Source organism: Brugia malayi (genome assembly GCF_000002995.4).
Source record: "Brugia malayi strain FR3 genome assembly, contig: Bm_v4_Chr2_contig_001, whole genome shotgun sequence".
Classification (NCBI taxonomy): domain Eukaryota; kingdom Metazoa; phylum Nematoda; class Chromadorea; order Rhabditida; family Onchocercidae; genus Brugia; species Brugia malayi.
The window spans coordinates 5,258,783-5,281,223 of NW_025062476.1; the positions used below are offsets into that span (position 1 = coordinate 5,258,783).

The 22,441-nt window shown below is 22.0% G+C and overlaps 2 protein-coding genes across 2 annotated transcripts in view; both read left to right on the plus strand.

The window, feature by feature from the left end:
• Bm2889 (PDZ domain containing protein) overlaps positions 1–8,632 on the plus strand; it is a gene marked incomplete at both ends in the record, with an annotated part of 30,704 nt that extends 22,072 nt beyond the window's left edge. Inside the window, 11 exons of the mRNA XM_043078490.1 lie at positions 132–245; positions 4,377–4,482; positions 4,908–4,996; positions 5,454–5,579; positions 5,811–5,882; positions 6,367–6,582; positions 6,895–6,960; positions 7,213–7,411; positions 7,632–7,792; positions 8,032–8,301; positions 8,549–8,632. Of these exons, the coding sequence (XP_042934424.1) occupies positions 132–245; positions 4,377–4,482; positions 4,908–4,996; positions 5,454–5,579; positions 5,811–5,882; positions 6,367–6,582; positions 6,895–6,960; positions 7,213–7,411; positions 7,632–7,792; positions 8,032–8,301; positions 8,549–8,632 (1,503 nt within the window). The remainder of the gene's footprint in view (positions 1–131; positions 246–4,376; positions 4,483–4,907; positions 4,997–5,453; positions 5,580–5,810; positions 5,883–6,366; positions 6,583–6,894; positions 6,961–7,212; positions 7,412–7,631; positions 7,793–8,031; positions 8,302–8,548) is intronic.
• A 3,039-nt stretch (positions 8,633–11,671) lies between these two features.
• On the plus strand, positions 11,672–21,980 carry Bma-mks-5 (Uncharacterized protein; the record flags this gene model as incomplete). The annotated part of the gene is made up of 25 exons (XM_043078491.1): positions 11,672–11,796; positions 11,891–11,993; positions 12,430–12,504; positions 12,603–12,739; positions 13,063–13,171; positions 13,628–13,857; positions 14,302–14,584; positions 14,814–14,974; positions 15,104–15,200; positions 15,679–15,843; positions 16,110–16,276; positions 16,639–16,708; positions 17,028–17,240; positions 17,730–17,853; positions 18,035–18,192; positions 18,554–18,682; positions 18,774–18,875; positions 19,079–19,275; positions 19,577–19,763; positions 20,035–20,137; positions 20,337–20,482; positions 20,926–21,139; positions 21,246–21,306; positions 21,396–21,508; positions 21,871–21,980. 25 exons carry the CDS (start codon positions 11,672–11,674, stop codon positions 21,978–21,980), a joined length of 3,579 nt encoding a protein of 1,192 aa, XP_042934425.1.
• Between the last annotated feature and the right edge of the window lie 461 nt (positions 21,981–22,441).

A 22,441-nucleotide genomic window follows, 5' to 3' on the forward strand; every position in this document is an offset into this window, starting at 1 on the left:
AAAGAGAAAGAATCAAAGGAAGAAAGAAAAATGGAAATAATTTTTTAGACAAAGAACCTTTTCTTTTTGCTTATTTTCTTATTTTTAGAATAATATTTGATTTTATATACCTAAAATTAATAAATTAATAGGTTAATGGAAAGGTACTTATTGGTTTATCACATTTGGATGCATCTTCGATAATGCGTGAATGTTGCGAAGATGGCATTTTGGAATTGTTAGTGCTAAGAAGATTTGAAGCACTGGTGACTATTATTTTCTTATTTCTAAAAAATTTAAAAATTTTTTTTAACAAAAAAATCTGTTGCGGAATAATAGTAATAAAGTAAATAAATAATTTACCAAAAAAAAAAAAAAAACATATTTATAAGAAAATCTAAACTATAAATTCATTAAATTGAATGTATTCTCCCTTCCCAAAAAAAAAGGATGGCTGTATTTATTTTTTAAATATTTTGATTTCGCTATTAATTTAAATTAGTATCTAATTTTAATCATTTTTTCAATATTTCTATTATTTCATCCCATCTGAAATTTTTCATGACAGAATTTAGAATTTTCTATTGAATTTGATTTACTTTTTTTATATTTCATTCAAACATATTAATATTTTCATTTTTTTTAATGAAAAAAGGAAAATATATCAATAAGAGTAATAATAATAAGTAATCAATAATATTTTTTAGAATAAACATTATAACTGAAATTTCTTAACTTAGCTTTCTTAACATTTCGAAAATTTGATTATTTTTTTAGATTTGAAAGTGTCGAAAAAAATGACAAATGTGATTGAATTGTATAATTTTGAAAGTTAATCAAAGTTTTTTTTCTTTATTTCCACTACTTCGTTTTTGACAAGCGATTATTTTTAATCTCACATTGCATTTGCTTACTTTCAAAATATCATCTTTTTTAATTTGCCGATAGCAAACATTGCTAGAAGCAGTTGAAAACGATATTGATTCGTTTTATTTATTTTGCCCATTAATTAATTACTTATTATTTATTCTCTCTTTTAACCATTCTTTCTCTCTCTCTTCATGTCTGTCATTTTTCTTTTTTTTTAAATTTTTAATTATTGTTTATTATTGATAAGCTATTTTCTTTTTTTCATTCAATTTAAATCAGTCTTTCTTGACTTCTAATAAATGAGTATTAGAATCTCGATGAATAGCAAGCAAATCAATATGTACTAAATTTATAAGTAAAAAAGGTAATTATATGCATTGAATGTTTCTGTTTATATATATAAATTACTTCATAAATTGATGGTAAGATTGAAAAACGAAATTTATTACTTTTAAATCAATCAAATATTAGAATGTTTCTTTTTTTTTTGTTAATGAAATCATCAATCATTATTACTCGTTTATGTTATCATTTTTATGACAATTACATATTATTATTAACGGTAAACAAACAATTAGGTATTGCAACAAAAAAAAAAAAGAAACAAAAAACAAAAATAAACATAAATGAATTTAATTTTTTTGAGCCTAAAATTTAAATTCAATAATGACAAAAGGACTAATAAACTCACTTTTATTTAATATATTTATTTCATCTAACTTTTCGTTCATATAAATTTCTTTTATTTAACAAATTAAATCCATTAATTTCGGTGATATTAGCAATAATTTTAATTTGCGTAAGAAAAAAAAAAAAAAACTTTTAAAGTTAAAAAAAAAAATAATAATACGTCATTTTATTATCGCACCTAAAACAATTCCAATTATGTTTGTCCTGCACTGAGGCATAACTATTCTATGTTATATTAGGCTGCATTGCCCTAGGCCTAAAACAATCGATACTATGGCTGTGTTGCATTAGGCCATAAACACAAACATGTGACGCACACGTCTAAAATGCAACATCACGTCAATATTCCAGTTACTTACGCTTTGTTGTTGCATCACGTTTGTGTTGCTTGCATAACTCAGTTTACTTCCTTTTTTGCAATTTATGAATGTGTGCGTTAATTAGTTGAATTGTTAAGTTAATTAATTCAAATTGTTTATATGAAAATAATAGCAAAGTGTGTTATTGGAAAGTAATTTAATGAGTAGTCAGTACTATTTCTTATTTCGATTTAAGTCAATTTAAGAGCTAAACCTTAAGCATTAATGCTCATTTTCTTTGCTGTCTCCCTCTGTGTTTCCCTCTTTCCTTCCTTCCTTCTCTGTCTCTCCCTCTCTCTCTTTTTTCATTTTTCATTTTAAGTCAAAATCAATTTAAATTTAAAGCCTTATATGTTTGTTAAAGTTCTATCTTTATTATGTAATCACTGAAAATGACTAACTGAGTGAGTAGTTAAAGAATGAACTAATGTTAAGATGAGTGGACAGACAACTTTCTTCTCTTTCATTTTTATAAATTTTTCTTTATTTGATTTTTTTTTTTTTTTTTTTGAGGTGTAAGGGACAAAGGATTTTTTAACTCTTTCATTTGATCAATGAGAGTAATTATGAGGGTTTGTTGACATTTAATAATATTGAAATTTTTTTTTCAGTTAACTAACTTTGCCTTTTAGACTAAAAAAAATCATTGAAATTTAGGCCTAATTTTAGAACTCTTTTTTTTCCTTTTTTGTTACGTCTCTTTCAGTTTTTTTTCGTTTCTTTATTTTATTGAAATTTTGCTTTTGTTGAAATCCCTAAGCAAATTCACTTTTCAATTTTCGTAAATTCTCCCTGGAAATGTTTGGAAATTTTAAACATGTTTTAAGTTTGAATAACAAACAAACATTTATTATTATTATTGTTATTATTATTATCACCATCATCATCATAGAGCTTATGATTCATAACACTGTCGTTGTTATTATTTCATTTTAACATTACTATTTTTTAATATAATGATTTTAAATTTTTGTAAAAATTGTAAAAAATGCTTTTTTGTTTTTTCCTTTTTTTTAAAAAATTATGTTCTTTATTATATTATTGTTATATTTGATAGTATTCTTTTTCTTTTCTGATTTTTTCCCTTCTTTAAACGAAAAAAAAAATTTATTTAATTGATATTATAACTAATTCATTCTTGCTACTAAAAATTTATTAATATTCATATTTTTCAGATATATTTTTCATTTTTCTTCGTTTTTGAAGCACAAAAATTTTTTAGTATATTATTTGCTATCATTTTGCTAAACATTAATTTAATATAACAAGAAACAAATATGATAAAATGTGCTTATTTAATATTTTTAGTAATTCTGAAAATGAAAAAATTTTTTTTCAAAATTTTTATATTCAAAAAAAAGGAAAAGATGGTTTAGCACGAAAAAAAGAATAAAAAAAATATGAAATTCTCATAGTTAATAATTTCCAAATTATCGATTTAATGAAATCAACGAAAAAGAAAAGAAAAAGGAAAAGAAATAAAAGCGAAAGAAATAATTTTAAAAAAATCGATGGAAGTATTTCATTTCTGCACTAAAAAATTAATAATATTCATATTTTTCAGATACATTTTTTCATTTTCCTTCGTTTTTTCCTTCTTTTTTATCCTAAAAAAGGAAAAAAGATAAAATGATAAAGAAGAAAATAAAAATTTGAATTATTTCTTTAATATTTAAACACAGACAAATAATGCGTCAAATATGTTTGATCTAAAAAAAAAAAAAAATTGTTTTTGATTCGACTGATTCGATTAATTGATTTAGTGATTGATTAGATGCGAATGTCAGGTGATAAGAAGATGTTAAGAGTAAAGTTAAAGTTATAAACGAGTCACAAGGTTATTTGTATGATTGCACCTTTACCTTTGCATAAATATAAGCAATAGCTTCAACAAATAGTTTATTTTGAATTTGAAGCAATTTTAATCTTTCTTAAAAGTAATAACATATGACATTTGTTTTAAGATTTACGTCATCGTTATTAGCTCCAGCTAACTACTATTATTTTTTTTCTGTTTGAAATAGAATGAAATTTTTGAATTTATTTAGAAAAAAAAAAAAAAAAAGGTGGAATTATCAGATGTCATTAATTATTGTCATTTTATTAAGAAATAATATTAATTGAAAGCTATGATTTTACTTTAAAAAAAATGTTATTTTTTTCATTTTCTTTTTTATTCAATAGTTAATAAGTTTTTATGATTAAATAATTTCTAAAATTAATCTTAATTGTTTATAAAACAGATAGGCACACAATTTATCTATTATCATATCATATGATTCATGTGATAATTAATTAATTAATATATCAAATATATAAGAACAGTTCCTGTTTCTCTTTTTTTTGTTATTTTGTTTTGTTTCAAAAATTTTCACAAATAATATTTTAACCTAATTGTTGCACATCGATTTTTTTTTTAAGTAAGTAACTAATAAATGAAATTTTTTAATAAATTAAAATAATCAAAATCATTTCTAGGCAATTACGTTAGATTCAAAAAAATTAGATGAAAATAATACAATTGGAAATGAATCACAAATGAGTAGCAGTGCTGACGAAATGAATGCACAACATTCTATTGAAGGTAATTTTAAATTAGTTTTTTTTTTTTTTTTTTAAATAATTTTTCTTTTTTTTTGATTTTTTTAGGTTTGGGTTTGTCTTTTTTTTTTGAAAAAAGTAATTTATCAAAATCAATAATTTGAAATATTTTTGAAAATGTAAGAAAAAAATTATTCTCTATCATACAATTATTTAATGAAATTTCTTTTGTTAATTATTAAATTTCCTTAAAAAATCCATTTTATTTTTATTTTTTTGTTCTCTTTATTTTTTATCTTTTTTGGTAATTTTTTGTAACTAAAAGATTTGAAATTATCAAAGGATATTTGATCAAAATGGATATATTCAGTTGTATGTTTTACTTCTTTCGGTTTATTTTCGGAACAAAAAAAGTACTTCGACATTTCGATTTCGATTTTTTTTTTTAATTAAAACATCGATTTCTAGATGTGAATAAGTCATCACGACAAAATGAATCAAATGTTGGTATTGAAACTGGACGTGAAACGCTTATCGAAATTGATAAGGATGGAAAGGTAAGTGATAGGAATGAAATATTTGTTTATGTATGAATGCTATGAAATGAAATTTTAGAGGATATTCAGGTAATTCTCTCATTTCTTTCTGCATTAAACAATCATAAAAATGATTGAAATAATCATCGCATGTTAAATTTTCAAGTGAATTTATTAATGATTTAAAAAAAAAAGTTACTACTTGAAATAGTACTGATACAATTATATTGAATTGATTGATAATCATAAATGAGTGACCTAACATTTCTTTTGATTTGGTTTGAAAATGTGTTTAACAAAAAAAAAAAAGAAAGGAAAGTCTAGAATGTTTCCTTTTTTTTCTTCTTCCAATTTTTTCTTATTTGCAATTTTGTTTTTCAATTTAGAATTTCCAATAAAATAATCAATCAAATTGATTATTTTATTGGAATTTTTAGACGAAAATATAAAGAAATTTTTTCACTAATTCAAAATTTAGGGTTTGGGATTGAGTATTGTTGGTGGTTCTGATACGGTATTAGGTACGGTTGTTATTCATGAAGTTTATCCGGATGGTGCTGCAGCAGTTGATGGACGATTAAAACCAGGTGATCAAGTCCTTGAGGTATATATATTTTTTTGTTTTATTAGTTTTTTTTTTTTTTTTTAATTTGATTCGTTCAGTCATAATAATTAAAGTAACTCAAATAAATATTACTAGGAACATTTATTGAAATTGAAAATTTAGATCTAAAATACTTTTATTAGTATATCTGATTTCAATCATTGATAATAATTTATATAATTAGAATTTAGCAAATCAATTATTTCATTTAAAATTTATTGCTAAATTCAGGTAAATGGAGTATCCTTACGTGGCGTAAGCCATGAACAAGCCATTTTATTGCTTAGGAGAACACCAACTAAGGTTTGTTTATGATTAACAGTTAAATAATCATATCTCTTTTTCTTTTTGCTTTATTAGAAATATATTTAGTTTATTATTATTATTGCTGTAAATGAAATATCCTTGATTTTTTTGCAAAAAGTTAGAAATATCAAAATTCTTGTAAATACTGAATTTTCGTAAGACATTGCGATCTGTAATCAAATTTAACATTTTGAGATATTGATTGTTGAATGTACATACTAAATACAAAATTTATGTAAAAAATCTAAATTATTAATACTAAGTTATCATTAAACTTAGTCTCTTATAGCATAATTAATTAAGTAAAATTTAAATAATTTTAGACTTTCTGTAATTCTAATGCAAAATTTTCCTAATTATTACAAATAATATTTGATATAAAATTCTCGAAAAGAAAAAAAAAAGAGAAAAGACCGATAGAGTTAATGAAGTAAATATATATTTACCAATTGATTAATTATCATTTCTTTTTCAAATTAAGGTTTCATTATTGGTGTATCGTGATGTGAATCTACAACTATCACTGTTGGATCCAACACAAATTTACAATATTTTTGAAATGGAACTTACAAAGAAGCCAGGTCGTGGACTTGGACTTAGTATAGTGGGTAGAAAAAATGAGCCTGGTGTTTATGTTTCGGAAGTAGTAAAAGGTGGTGCTGCTGAAGCTGATGGACGCTTAATTCAGGGCGATCAGGTTATGATTCATTTGATTTATTTAATTTATTTTCAAAATTCTCCCTAAAAACTATTTTAAAATTTAATTCGTTACATGAGGATTAAAAAAAAAAAAATTGTGAAAAAACAGATCTTTTATATTATTATGTTAGGTTTCCCTTTGTTTTTTCCTCTTTTATTCTAAAATTTGATTAGCTTTCTTAATTTCTTACTGCAAATTTTAAATTTTACTAATATTTTAGCGACTATTAATTAATTAATTAATTAATCGAATTACATGAGTTATTTAAACTTATTAAATATTATTGAATATTCATTTTCTTTTTTGCAGATATTAGCTGTTAATGGTCAAGATGTAGCAAGTGCAATGCAAGAAGATGTAGCAGCTAAATTAAAAGTGTTTATTTATTTATTTATTTATTATGAAAAAATTTTCTTTTCAAAAAAAGTATAATAAAAGTTATAAAAAATAATAATTCTTGAAAATTTATTAGTAAATTCATAATGTTTTTTTCAGATTTTTAGTTTATTTTATTTATTTTTTTTTTCATTATGCTTTTATAATAACACTATAAAATCCAATTTTTCTCTCTCTCTCTCTCTTTCTTACTATCCTATTCAAAAAAAAAAAAAAGAAAGATTACTTTAGGCTTGCACTGGCCGTGTGACACTAAAAGTTGGTCGTTGGAAATTAACTGAAGCAGCTAACAAAGTGCATGCAGCAACAACAACCGAAGCTGCTTTATCAGATAATAAACAACAATATTCGGTTGATATAACAACGCAACAACAAACAAAATTAATTGCAACAACACCTAAAATTAAATTATTTGCACCAAATAATAATGGTTATTTAATCATTGATTTTATCTGATATTTTATCCCAAAAAAAAAAAAAAATAAATAATAATAATAATAATAAATAAATAAATAAATAAAACACTCAAGATTTATTTAAAAAAGCGAAAAAAAGGGGTTAAAATTTTTATTTAAAAAAAAAAAAATTATCATAGCTTTATTTATTTATTTACTGTTTCAAAAAATAATTTTTAAATTGATAAGTTTTAGAAAATAATTCGAATTTAATAACAACAACAAATGATCGTAAAACAATATCAATAACTGTTGCAAAATCACAATTATCAACAAATGAGGAAAATCAACAGTCACAAATTACGTATGCGGATTTGTCACCTGTAACAGAAGAATCAAGTAGTGGTGCTGATCAGGTTAATTGAAATTTTTTTTTCATAAATTTTTCATTAAAATTTTCTATATAAAATTTTCATCGTTGTTTTCAGTTTATTATTTATTTAAACTAAATTGATTCAGTCTTTCTAATTTTTTTTTTTTTTTATTTCGATCATTTTTAAATTTGTTATTTCTATTATATTATTCATATTAATTATATTTTATTATTATTATTCTTTCTTTCTTTTATTTTATCTTTATTTTTTATTTTTTTCAGAAATCATCAATGGCTGATGAAGAAAGTTCATCGGTGACAAGTATAGGACAAAACAAAGAAATTGAACTTATTAAAGAGCTGAATGAGGAGAATAGCGATTCACTATTGATGATGCTGAAGAAAATTCCGGATCAGCAATTAGGTATGGGAATCGGTAAACGTACACGTGGTATTCTGGTTACATCATTACAGCCAGGTAGTATTGCAGCAGAAAAATTAAAAGTTGGTGATCGTCTAATGGCAGTTAATGGAGTAGCGATAACTGATCAGGTTTTATTTATATAAAACTTTTACTTTAAATATTTTTTTTTTAATTTTGAAAATCATTTTTTTTTTTTTTTTTGAAAAAATAGTTTTTTGAATTAAAATGGCATTTTCGGACTGTTATAATTAATAAAATAATTTTCATCCTCTTATTATTATTAATGGATGAAGTAATCGCAGGAATATTTACATTTCATATTATTTTTTATTTTTGTTTAATTAAAAATTGAAACATTAAAATGAAATATTTCAGCTATCAGCAGTAGCACTGGTGAAAGCAAGTGGTAAGAAATTATGGTTGCAAATATCGCGACCAAGAATTTATCAAAATCCATAATTTTTTTTTTTAATTTAAATTATGATCAAGTTAATTTTTTAAAAAAAAAATAGCAAAAAAAAAAAATCAAGTTGATCATATTGCACAAATATGCTCGTTTTAGTTGTTTTTTCCTTTTTTTTTTTAATGAATGTTTAAATGGAGTAAATAATAATATTTAATAATAATAATAATCGTTGTTGTATTTCAATAATTTTCATTTCCCAAAATGGTTCAACATTAATTATTTTGTAAAGGTAAAAAGTATTGCAGGCAGGTATTATCATCATTATCTATAATAAACTTCATTTCATTTCATTTTTTTATTTATATATAAAATGATATGAATTTAATAACTTAAAAGCATCCAGTTCTATTCAATACTGAAATAATTTCAAACAAGATTTTAATAATATTTTATGAATAGAAATAAGGATAATGTTGAACAGAATAAAAAGATAAAGAAAAAAGAAACAATTAAATGAATTGAATATTTTAATCTTTGTACATAGTAATAAATATTTCTTAATTTTATATTTTGTTTATATATTTTAATATTCTGTATCATTTCGTTATGTAAATTTTCATTTCTTTGTATTATTTATTTTCTTTTTTCCTCACATAATTAGCTTAATTAATATAATTTGTTTTTGTTAATGCTAAGTATTTGTATGTATTACAGACGTAAATTGCAACATAATTTTAAATCAAAATATTTGCATGTAAAATGTGTTAATTGATTTGTTATTTCTTTTCTTTTTTTTTTTTTTTGTTTACTTTTTTTATTGATTTCTATGCTAATTGCTATATATACAACTGTGATTTATAATTAAATTAATTCATTGATGAGAATTTTCCTTTTTTTTTTTTTTTGTTTTAAAAAAAGCACAAATTTTAAGTATTATTTTTATAAACAAAAAGATTTTAATAGAATATGATATGATGCAAATGAAATATCTTCAAAAAAAAAGTTATTCAATCATTATTCAATCGATATTTTTTATTATATGTAAATGATTTACTAATGAAAAGCAATTGGATAAATATTATTTGAGAAATTATAATTGAAATAACGGTAAGATAACGTATAAATTTAAAACATATATTAAAATATATAATAGAATATAAATGTTAGATTTCAATGATTAAAAATTATAATCGAAATATAATTCTCATATATGATACTCGCATTGAATAATGTTTCAATTTGTTCTTTTTTGTATGCTATTGCAAATTTCTTATCACTTATTAACTGTAGCGAAAAATTTTTGATAATAAAATGTTAATTCTCTTTGTCAATGATAAAGAAAAAAATTATTTCATTTGAATTTTAATTGTGTGATTTGTGATAAAATTTGAACAGTAAAGAAATTATGAGATTTAAAATAGTTATTAATAAACAAATTAATTAAATAAGAAGAAATGTCAACTATTTCAGTTTCGTGACCTAAATAATGGAATTGAAATTGATTAAATGAGATTATTTGAAAATTTTTCAGTGTTAGTCTTTTTTTATTTTTTGGCTAAAATTTGTCTAAATTAGCATTTAATGCTTAAATTTTAGCTTATTGAGAAAAATTTAGAAATATTTAAATCTTAAGTTTTTTTTTTTTTTTTTGGAACAAACTATGGGATTAAACGAGTCTAAACGAATTTATTATCACAATCAAATCGAAATTATCTGATTAAATAAGTCATAGCTTTATCATCGCAGTAAAGTTGGAAGATTCATGAAGTTAATTATCAAATCTAATCTAATTATTAAATCACTCAAAGTCAAGCTAATGGCAGTGATTATGATCATAAAATAATAATTGGAAAATGAGAAAGACTTAGATTTCATCAAGAAAATGAAATTCATTAAGTTTTTTAGAAATTGCAATTAATGAGTAATTTTATGTGTAAAGGATTAATTTGAAATATCAAAGAACATTTGTTCTAAAAATACTTTCTTTCATAAGTAATAATTTAGCGAAAAGCCTAAAATGGATTTTAATTATAATCTTTTTGATAAAAATTTTGTTCCTTCTTGTCTCATCCATTTTTCATCTTTTCATATTTTTTTGAAAAAAAAAAAAATTAAAAAAATGAAAACTTTTTTGGATTCATTTTTCTTATTTAAAAAACGAATTACAATTAATAATATTTTATTATAAAAGAATAAAATTAATTAATTTTATTATTATTATTTTATTTCCCCTGTTGGTTGATAATTATTTAAATTAATTAACATAATAAGAAAGAACTGATTAAAAAAATAATAAAAAGAAAACGGTAACGATTAATAATGATAATAATGTGTCAGTTTCCTTTTTCGTTTTGGTTTACATATTTGTCTTAAATAATAAGGTAAAATTTATTTTTTTAATTCTTTCAAATAAAATAAAAATAGATAAATAATTATAAAATGCATATTAATATTAAATAAAGGATTTTGTTATCATTTCGTTGCCATGGCATCCATTCATTTAACCATTGCCAATGCTTTTTATTATTTACATTTTGTACCAAACTATTTCCAATAATAAATGTTTTACAACTGAGAATTTTCAATTTTGTTTCAATTTAGTTAACTATTGTAAATTTCTAGTTTATAGCATTTTTTTAATTATTTATTTTAATTTTGAGAAACTAAATTTTTCTTTTTCATTTCTGATAATTCTGAAATTTCAAATATTAGAAATGACTAATTATACATATATACCTAATATGAATTCTTATAACATTTTTTAATAATTTATTTTATTACAATTATTTATATATTACTTCACAACATATAAACATGCATTGTTATTTTAGTAATTTAAAAAATTTATGAATAAATGTTAATTAATTGACTAATTAATTAAATGATTGGTTGAACGATGTATGCTAAACATTATTGAAAAGATTTTTTCAATTTTTTTTTTTATCCACTAAATTGTTTATTTTTATTAATTTATTGCAATCAGTTACACATGTTTTTTTTTTTTTTTTTTTCAAAATATAAATTGAGATTTTTAGATTTGAATGAATTTATAGGATATGCATAGTTGTCTGCAAGATGATAAGTGATAAGTGATGGTTATTCGCCCTTCGATCGAGAAATGGTCGAGACAAGAGCTGGAAGATCACTATCATGTTCTTTATCAGCAGCATCATAGCTTAAAACGAAGTTACAATGAGTTAGAAAGTAAACTAAAACAGTAAGTTTAATCACTTAATTAATCAATTGATTAACTTATCAATTAATTAGTCATTAATTAGTATTACATACATATATCCGAAATTTTTAAACAGATCAAATGCCAAAATAAAACGTATTACCATCAGTGGCAAAGATGGCAGTAATGATGTTAATTATGCAGAATTAATTAAGGAAAATCGATTACTCACCAATAAAGTAAGTTAGTAATTTGTCATGTTGGATTATACTGTTAATCTAAAACATAAAAAATTTTGTTGAATATTTAATAGATATGAAATTAAAATGTTTAATTAATATTAGATTAAATTAGCTAGTACTTTGTTGTATATCTTTGTGATTTGTTCAAAATTTTGTAAATTAAACCTTTTTGCTTAAATATCTAATTTATTAATATCAAAAAATTTTTTTTTCATTATTTTTGCAGGAAAAAACATTTTTTTTTACAATAATTGATAATAACTATAGTCAAATTTGTGTATTATCTTTTTTCTTAATTTCTATACATTTCATCAAATTACGCTTGCTGTTATTGACAATCTAATTAAATGCTTGTATTCTTATCATTATTTATCAATTATTTATCGTTATCAATGAAATGAATTCAATTCAAGAAAAAATTTTTTAATTATAGTTGAAAAATCTAAAGCAACAAGTTCTAAGTTATGCTAGGCCAGGGATATCAACACAATGCTTACCTTCCTCACAGGTTTGTCATACTTTCATTACAATTACCTTTTCTGGCTAATATTTTTATACCTTTTTTTGTTTGTTTGTAAAAGCTTAAAATGCCTAGTAATTATTAAGGCTCATTTACCTATAAAACGGCCACAATCAGCTTTACCACGGAAACCTCAACCATTACAACAAACTGCTAATGTTTCATCACAATTTGTAAATATACAACAAAGACCAGCGACAGATGTGCAAAAAGTTTCCGACAGGTAACTTAAATCGGTTACGCTATTTACGTTATTTTTTTATAATCGTTTCGCGTAAAACACTTCATGAATATCATTTTAATAACAAGCTTTTTCATAAAACTAATGTTTTCCTTCTTTCTTTTATTTATTTGATTAAAAAAAATGGCTTACTTTTGTTTATATACTTTTCACCTATAAATACAGTCTGTAGGTTTAGAAATATTAGGAATAATAATAATGAAATTGATAACTTAAAAGAGAAATAATTAAAAAATGACAAAATAGAATATTGTAAAAAAAAGAATAAAATTAAATAAACCAGTGAATTAATTAATTTAATTAAGGAAGTCATTGCTTTTGGACAAGATACTTTTTGTTAAATTAAATCGAGAATTGAAACAGAAAGATGACGAATGCGGTTTATTAAAATGCAAATTAAATAATACTCAAGAAGTAAGTCTCTAAATTATTTCTTCTGTTATTTTTATTTTTTATTTATTATTAGAAAAAAACATTTATACATTTTTTATTTTTTTTATTTAATAATTGTCTTTTTTATTTTATTTGCTGTGAAATGAAGTAATTAATGCGATCTTGCATTAATTATTTGAATTTATTGAATTAAATGTATTTGAATATTCCCTGTGAAAATCAATAAAACAAATCATTTACTAGTACTTTAATAATCCCTACTTTTTTTTGAAAAAAATTCGTAAAAAATTTAAAAACTGATTCTTAATTCATACTAAGAATAGACATTCTAAAAATGAATGAAATTTTTTTTTTTTTGGAAAGTATTTAATTTAATTTTTTTTTAATCTCATATTAATATTATAGCACTTTCCTATCATTTCATTTCTATTTTGCTTTTAAATTTAATTACGCTAATGTATCAATCAATTTTTGCAGCAATTAGCAAAGCTTAAAGATGAATATGACCAATTGTTGGAACAATTTCAAAGTAAAGAAAATGAAGGATTGAAATTGCAACAACAATTTGATCAATTATCATTGAATGCTACAACTGATGCAAAAATTGAGGAGCAATCAAAAAATATTCAAATTATGGAGAAAGAATTGGAAATGATCCGAGAAGAAAATAAAATGTTGCATGAAGCAAATGAGAAACTTATACAAAAGTTTGTCAATAATGATTGTTAAGTTTAAATTTTTATAAAATTAAAATTTATTGAAATAGATGAGTTCATTCACCTTTTTTCTTCTCTATTTTAAAAATTTAATAAACAAATTATTTACTGTTTATTTAAGTGCACATCCAAAAAAAAAATATGTGTGAACATAAAGCACGTGAAAAAATAATTGTGGAAAAGTTTATTATCTAAAAAATAAAGAAAATGAGAAGAATTCGGAATGAAATAAATTTTTTGATATATGAATATTTTATTTTAAATAATAAAAGACACAATGGAAATGAATAATTTGTAATTATTGATCATTTAGATTATATATGGAAAAAATTAGTATGCGTGAATGAGTATACGTAAAATACGTAAAATTAATTGATGCTAATATCATATGTTTCTTTCTTTTTTCTCATTCATTCATTAATTAATTAATTATAGTTCACTAATGATCGAACAGCTAGTAGTGAAAGAGGATAAACAACAAGAAATGAGGAATGATCGACGCATATTGGAAATGGAAAAGCAATTAAACGAATTATTTGTGAAATATTCACAATTAAAAAAAGATTATCAGAATTTGCTGGGAACAAAGTTGAAATTAGAAGAAAGATTAAATAATCAAAATGATCAAAAAATTAGTGAAAGAATGATTGTTGATAAGACAACAAAGCAAACAAATGAATTTGAGAAAACGATAATGGAAAATTCGACAACAAATGATGTTTGTTTATTTTATCATATCGATAATAATTATAAATGATAAGATAATTTTGGATAAATTTACAACTACAACTTTTAAAGGTAACAATTAAACTATTAGCCAAAAAGAGTTATAGATAACAAAAAAAAAAAATGAAAGATTAAGATATTTTATTATACTGATAATAGTTATAGTGATAAGATAAATTAAAAAAAATTGTTTTAAAGAAATATTTATTCTAATATTTCAGAAATTTAACAAAACAGATTTTAATCTTGTAAAAATATACGAAGATTTGACTCGAATAATTGAAGCACATATTATCAAGAGATCAACGGATGATGATAATATTGATGATGATCATGATAATGGTGATAAAATGATAAAAGAAAAACAGGAATATGTTGATAAGTAGATCATTTCTGTTTTCATTTTTGCTTCATTTTTCCTTGATTTTTTAATAATATTAGCTTAATTTGGTGAATTTAAATTGTTTTTATTAATAATTTAAATAAAATATTTTTTGATAATTGAATTTAGATGGCGAATAATGTACATGGAAATTTATGGTGAACTTGAAAAGGTACGAAATATGCTACTCATTCAACATAATATCAATGAAAAACATCTTCAAGAGGTAATAATAAATTTAACATTTAATTATTTGATTTATGGTTTAAAAAAATCTAAAATTCTAAATAATTGTTAAAATATGTTTATGATTAAATAAAAAATTTCATTTTTAACATTGATATGCATGAAATTCATAAAATTTTTAGATATCATTCATAAATGTTATCTTTCTTTTTTTTCCTTTCTCTCTTCCTCCCTCTCTCTCTCTCTCTCCCTCTCTTCTCGACAATTAAACGGTTTAAATGAATGAAATTATGAAACAACTATTTTGAAATAAAACTGTTCTAAAATATTTTGAAAGGGTTAATTTGAAATAAATAAAGAAATTAATCAGTGATAGGAAATGAAATATTCGAAGAAAAAAATGTCAAATTAATCATCCAAAAATTTTATATTATTTTAATTTTTTTTTTGCCAGAAATTTTATGATATATGTATTAATGAATTAAAGTTTTATAAATGCTTAATGTTTGCAACTTCAGATAGCTTTATTAAATCAGAATTTAAAGCAAGCAAAAGCACACGCAGAAATTAAAATGAAAGATTTGATTGTAAAATTGAGTGAACGTGAAGCTGAAATTGTAAATTTGCAAATGCAATTGAAAACGTTGGCATATGATGAACAGATGCCAATTTCATGTGTTCTGGTATGTATTTTTCACTGTGATAATAATTAAAATTAGCATAAATATGAAAAAAAAAAATTAAAAACAGAATAATAATTTTAAAAATAATAAAAAAATTTGTCTTTAATTTTTAATTTTATCAAATTTGAGAAATAATTTTTTTTGAAAAAAACGATAATAAATATATGCAGTGGTTAAGTCAAATTAGAAATTAGCGAAAAAATTAAGGAAAAGATTTTGAGATGTTTAAATTTGATAAAACTTTAATGTTAATTGCTATATTTGAGACGAATGAGCAAGAAATGGAAGCAAATGAAATGATGTTGCATTTATCAAGAATAGTATTAAGCTCAAATGGCATGGCGCAAATTGGTACTCTACGACCTGTCATTTTTCTGGCAATTGAATTTTATGATTTTGAATTGCAAACAACACCAATGTTAAATGGATCTGAGTAAGTTCAGCTAAATAACAAAATTTGCAGTAAATATTTAATGATGAAAAAGTGACATACATATAAACATAGAAGTAAGCAATAACTCATTAATTTGCGCATTTTAAACGAAATTTGCCTCAAATCATAGAACTTTTTAGTTTCTGGGAATAACTTTTGAAGGAAATAAAATTAGTTAAAAGTCACGAAATTATACTGAAAAAAAAAAATGTAATTTTTTTAATGCTAATTTATAGCCAATGGTTTTTTTGTACAAATTATTCTTTTATTGACAAATTAATTCTTACAAAAAAAAGAATTCAATTTTCATTATAGAATTCAATTCTTTCATAAAAAAAAATTTTTTATTAAAAAAATTGTAGCATACGATTGGATTTTTCAACAATTTATGATGTTATTGTTTCAAATTTATTTCTTCATTATTTAGAAACAGTAAGTTTTTTTTTTTTTTTTTCGCTTTCCATTTAGAAAGTTATTATTTATTTAATGCAATATAATACCAATATTTTTGGTATACAAATAATTATAACCAAAAAAAAGAAAAAGAAAAAATGCTAAAAGAAATTACAGCTTATTATTTTTTTTCTAATAAATTTCATTTTTATAGTATGTAGTAAAGAAGATAAAAATTATAAAATCTTTTAAAATTAATTTTAGTTCGTTAATACTTTCAAATTTTTAATTTAATTAAAAAGTTATTAAGTAATCATTAATTCTTCTTGTAATATATATTTTGTCCTTGTGCATTTAGCATGGTATAACAATTGAAATGTATCAGCCACGTGGCACCGATTATATTCTTTGCTCAATTGGTATTATTTCATTAAAACGATTAATTAGCATAAATGAGTCATACAGTGGTGTGCTTCATATGAAATCATTGCATGATGGATGCTTATTTGCAACAATTGAATATGATATTAGCATAAATTCTAAAATGATTAATGCATTAATTTTGCAAAAAGTGCGCAATTGTAATTACTCATCGATATTTGTTGATTATTTTGTGATTACTTATCAGTTTATCAGTCAACATTTGTTAATTTATTATGTAAAGTATCTCGCTGCTTTTTTTTTTTTTTTGAAAAACATTTTAAAATTATAGTTTATAATTTCAAATGTTGAAAATGAAAAAAAAAGAAGAGATTTATAAACATTTTTATAAATAGAGCAAAAAAATATTTATATTATGATTAAATTTATTTGAACATGAGAAAAAAAATCATTAAGATAATTAATTAAAATATTATTCAAGAATCGAAGATTTATTTTCTTTAATAGTTTGTCAACATTTTCTCTTTTTTTTATTTTATTTTTTGGAAGTTTAAACATAAATGATACTCATTTTCTTTTATTTATCAAAAATATTTCTTTGTTAATAGTTTTTTCTTTTAAAAAAATGTTTTTTATTTAAATTTAATACCATATCAGAATTAATGAAATTAATTTCTAGAAAAAATTAACTGTTGTTAGTATGGGAGCATTAGCTGACAGTGATGAATCGATCAATCAATCAATGTATAATGTACTAATTGTTAATATACAACGTTGCGCTAATCTTGATAAGCTTATCAACGGTGATTATTCATTCATTTCTATTAAATCTTACTCCAAACTTTGTTAAAAACTATTAATTTTTATTACTTTTTCATCATTTTGATTCTTCTCACTGATTTTAAAAATAATTATTTAATTATTGCTAAATTTTTATTGATGTCCAGTTTCAATTTTTTTTTTTTTTTTATAATAATCATTCAGACAATTATGCCCCAACAACGTTAATTTCATATGAATTGTATGATTATGATGCATGGCGAACACAATTAGTGCTAAATAGCATTAATCCGGAATATAATTCCACCAAAACATGGCTTTTGCCAACCGGAAATGATTTATACAATGTTTTACGTTCATCGGTATGTGTTAATTTGCATTTTGTTTTGTTTTTGTATTTATTTAATTACCTGAATGATAATCATTTTGTCATTAACAACTTTAAGTGTTATGATGTGAAATGAGAAAGCTTATCAAAATTAACAAACACTTGAAAAAATTCATTACTAATAAGTTATTATATGCATATGCAATGTTTCAGTACTTATTTAATTTCTTTTAAATTAGCAAATTATTTTGTAAGGTTTAATGGGTTGTTTTTTTAGAGCAATAATTTTATTAAATTCAGCAGATTTATGCAATAATATTTTGTTAAAAAAAATTTTTAATAAAAATTTGTCAAATTTTTTTTTTTAAAAGAAATCATATTTTATTTTATTTTAGCATTTAACAATAGTTGTTTTGGAGAAACAAACACATAGTAATGAGGAACGTCAAATTGGTTATGTCAATATTGCGCTTTATCCGCTTGCTCATAACAATGAAATTTCCGGAACATTTCCGCTTCATTCGGTAAATTATGACGCAACTAATAATTAATTGCTTTTTGAATAAAACTGTAATTTTGCAGTGATTTGTTTATGATGTCGCAATCATTTTGCAGATGACAAGGGATATACCAACAGAAGCATCAATTGATATTTCAATAAGTTGGAAATTTCCGTATCATCCGCCTGAACCGGAATTAGAATTGACAAGTACTATGGTACTGTTGCAATTTTTTCTAATAAATATAAAAAAATTGCTAAAACTTTAGAGAAAAACCAAAATTTAAAAATTTTTAATTATTACTGCAATAAAATTAAATTTTAGCTTGCTTTATGTTTAACAAAATCAATAAATAGCTTAACTAACTAATTTTAAATTTAAAATTTAACTTTTTAGACTTTAGTTTCCAATTTTTTTCAGGAAAATGTTAAACGAAGTATTAAAACAAATGGTATAGTGCAGGAGGGAAAATTAATAAATGGTTGGTCAAATTTAACAGATAGCTTTAATGATAATAACGAAAGTGCAAGTAAGAAAGAAATTGATGGAAAAATCTATGAATTAGACGATTTGTCGCAGAAATGTCATAACAATGAGTCACAAAAAGTGTCACCAAAGTAAGTTATTTGCAGAAATAAAAGGAAATCTTTTTTTTATAAAAAATAAGAAAAGTGAGAAATGCTTAAAATTTGGAACATTTTAATACTATCTTTGAAAAAATACGACAACAAATATTAAAAATTTGAAATAAATCAATATTGAATCAAATTGTAGCATCCAACTGAAATATTAATTGAAATATTAATCTAAATTTAAATAATATTAATTTAGACATTTTGTGTTTTAAAATTTGGAATAGTTTTTAAAAAAAAATTAGTCATAAAATATTTCTTTTTTAAATTATTCTTATTCGTTTAGTTTAATGGAAAGCATCAAGCAATCATCAATGATAAATGATGAATTTATTGCTACAAATGAAGATTTTGAAGGTGAAAATTTCCATTTTCACATAGATTCTATGAATGATATAAAGAAAGCAATGCCAAAAGTAATTGATATTGTGGATGATAAAGATGATAAAATGGATAATCAGCTTACCAATATGGTTTACTTTCACATTTTTCTATCATTTTTTTTTTCTTCTTTTGTTAAAATTTGATCATTTCGAAAATTTTCAAAGAAAAGAAATTAATAAGTAATAATAATATTTTATAAGTAATAATAAATAAGTAATAATAAGATCGTATCATCAATCATGATCTTTTTTCTCTGCAGATGTTAAATTTTGGTGATAAGTTATCATTAATTTAACAGAAAAAAATTAGTTTAATTATTAAATTAATTATCTAATTAAATCTTTTCATAATTTAATTTAGGAGGAAATGAATGAACAACATAAATCATCAATTTTATCAGAAAAAAGACGAAAAATTCCTCATGCAGTTGAATTTGCTGATCCAATTCAGGAAATATTTTCACGTATGCAAATATTTAATTCTTTTTATTTAATGTTTTATTTTTATTCTTTTCAAATATTTTATGTCAAATTATTTCTTCGTTAAATATTTAATTGCTTAATTATTTAGTAAATATTTAATTCTTTTCATTTAAACATTTACAATTTTTTTTTTAAACTATTTTTTTTTTAGAAAAATCTGATTTTTATTTTTTTTTTCAGCAAGTACGAGTAGCATGGATGAAACAATAAATAGTTGGACAGGTGACGATGGACAAATTATTGAAGATGATATTTCAATTATCAGTTGCAAATATTCACAACTGAATGAGAAACTTCCAGATCTTAGCAGCAATGGTTTTGATAAGGTATGATAATAAAAGTAAAATGAAGATAAATAATTTAATCGCTACTTTTAAATTTAATTTATAAGCAAATAATTTGTGACAAATAATATGAATTTTCTTTTTTTCTCCATTTTTATAAATTGGAAATTTTCGAATATTTGAATTTTTTTGAAAATCTCATTAATTAGACAATATTTACATTATTATGCAAATTAGCATGATTTATTCTATTTCTTTTTAAAGTTTAATCTACTCCTTTTAATTTGAATAAAAAAGACAAAATTATAAAAAGTTTTTTTTTTTTTTTTTTTTTTTTGTGAAGCAATAAATGAATGTGAATAAAATTAATTCATAAAATTAAATTCCATTTTCAATTCTCTTTTTTTCTATTTCCTACTTCAATACAAACAAACATTATATTTGTTATAATTCGAAAAGGAAAATCTTTTTTTGTCTTATTTTAGTTGTCATCATGCAACAATTATATTATTGAACTGATCATTGGAAGCCTTCATATCAATGATCAATCAAAATTGATTGATCCTTTATACAATGATCAATCAATTTATATCGAGTGGAAATTGCTGGATTTTCCATCGGAGGAATGTGAAACAACTGGCGAATTACTGCCACTTCCACGTGACACACAAACAACGGCAGATTTTAACTTTCAAAAATGTCATTTCATTCATTCATACAAATTAAATTAAATTTTCAGTTTCAAATGCATTTATATAAATTTTTAAAAAATGCAAAAAAATTAAATTAATTAAATTTATTGCAGCATATACATTAAATAACAAACAATATTACCTGTTGCGACAATGGATTGAACATGGAAATAGGTACAAAAAAAAAAACTTACTCTCCAAAATTGCATATTTGTTATCAAAATTATCATTTGATAATAAACATATGACAATGCTTCATTTAGGTTGGAAATAAATTTGGTAAGTAATGGGAATAATTTGAAATCAAGTGAAGATCTAGGCGTAGCGTACGCTGAATTAGATGCGCAATACAATGCAGAAAAACGTCTAATACAATGTAAGAATAATTTAATAAATTTTTTGAAAAAAAAATCTGTTTTAAATTTATTTGGTGATGTAAAGTAAGACAAATGATTAAATTACTAAAAACAATTTCTTCTTAATTCATCAAACTTTTGGAAAAAAACTTTACTGGAAGTTTTTGGAAATAAATAATAGTTAAATTATTCAAATTTTATTTTTCGTAGTAAAATAAAAAATAACATTAATAATTAGTAACAAAAAAACGAAATCTTTGTCATGAAATGATAAATTTTATTTGCGGGAAAACTTCAATTCTTCAAATTTCATTTCGACAAAAAATTTTCACAAAAATTTGTTTTTTTTTTTTTTTTTTTTTTTTGGAATTTTTCTTTTCAGTTACTGATATAAATGGAATTGAAGTTGCGAGCATTGATATCAGTATATCATACAATAAAAATTTATTGGAGCAACTTCAGGGAATTGGAAAAGTTCTAGAAAATGAGTGAAATATTTTAATTTAGTATTTGTTCAATATTCAGTCTTATCTGTCATACAATTATCATTGCTTTATTTCCTTTCTTTTGTTTTTTTTTTTTTTTTTTTTTTTTGAAAATATTATAACAAAAAATAATTGCGAAAATATTTTGAAATTGTATATTTGTTATTTTTGATAAATATAAAAAATCAAAAAACTAAAAATGTGTATGTTATATGTGTAACATATTTTGAATAAAGCAAAAGTTTGCAAACTCTTTTAAATCTGTATTATATTAGTGTTGAATAAAATTAAATAAATATTAAATTTGTTGGTCAATCACTGAATTACTGTAAATTTGAATAGTTTTTTTTTTTTTTTCCTTTCATAATAATATAAATTTGTAAGGAATTTTCTCGAAATATATTAGAATGCAAAAGACGAAATTGTTAGATGAAAAGAAATAAATCTATTTTGATCTTTTAAATGTCT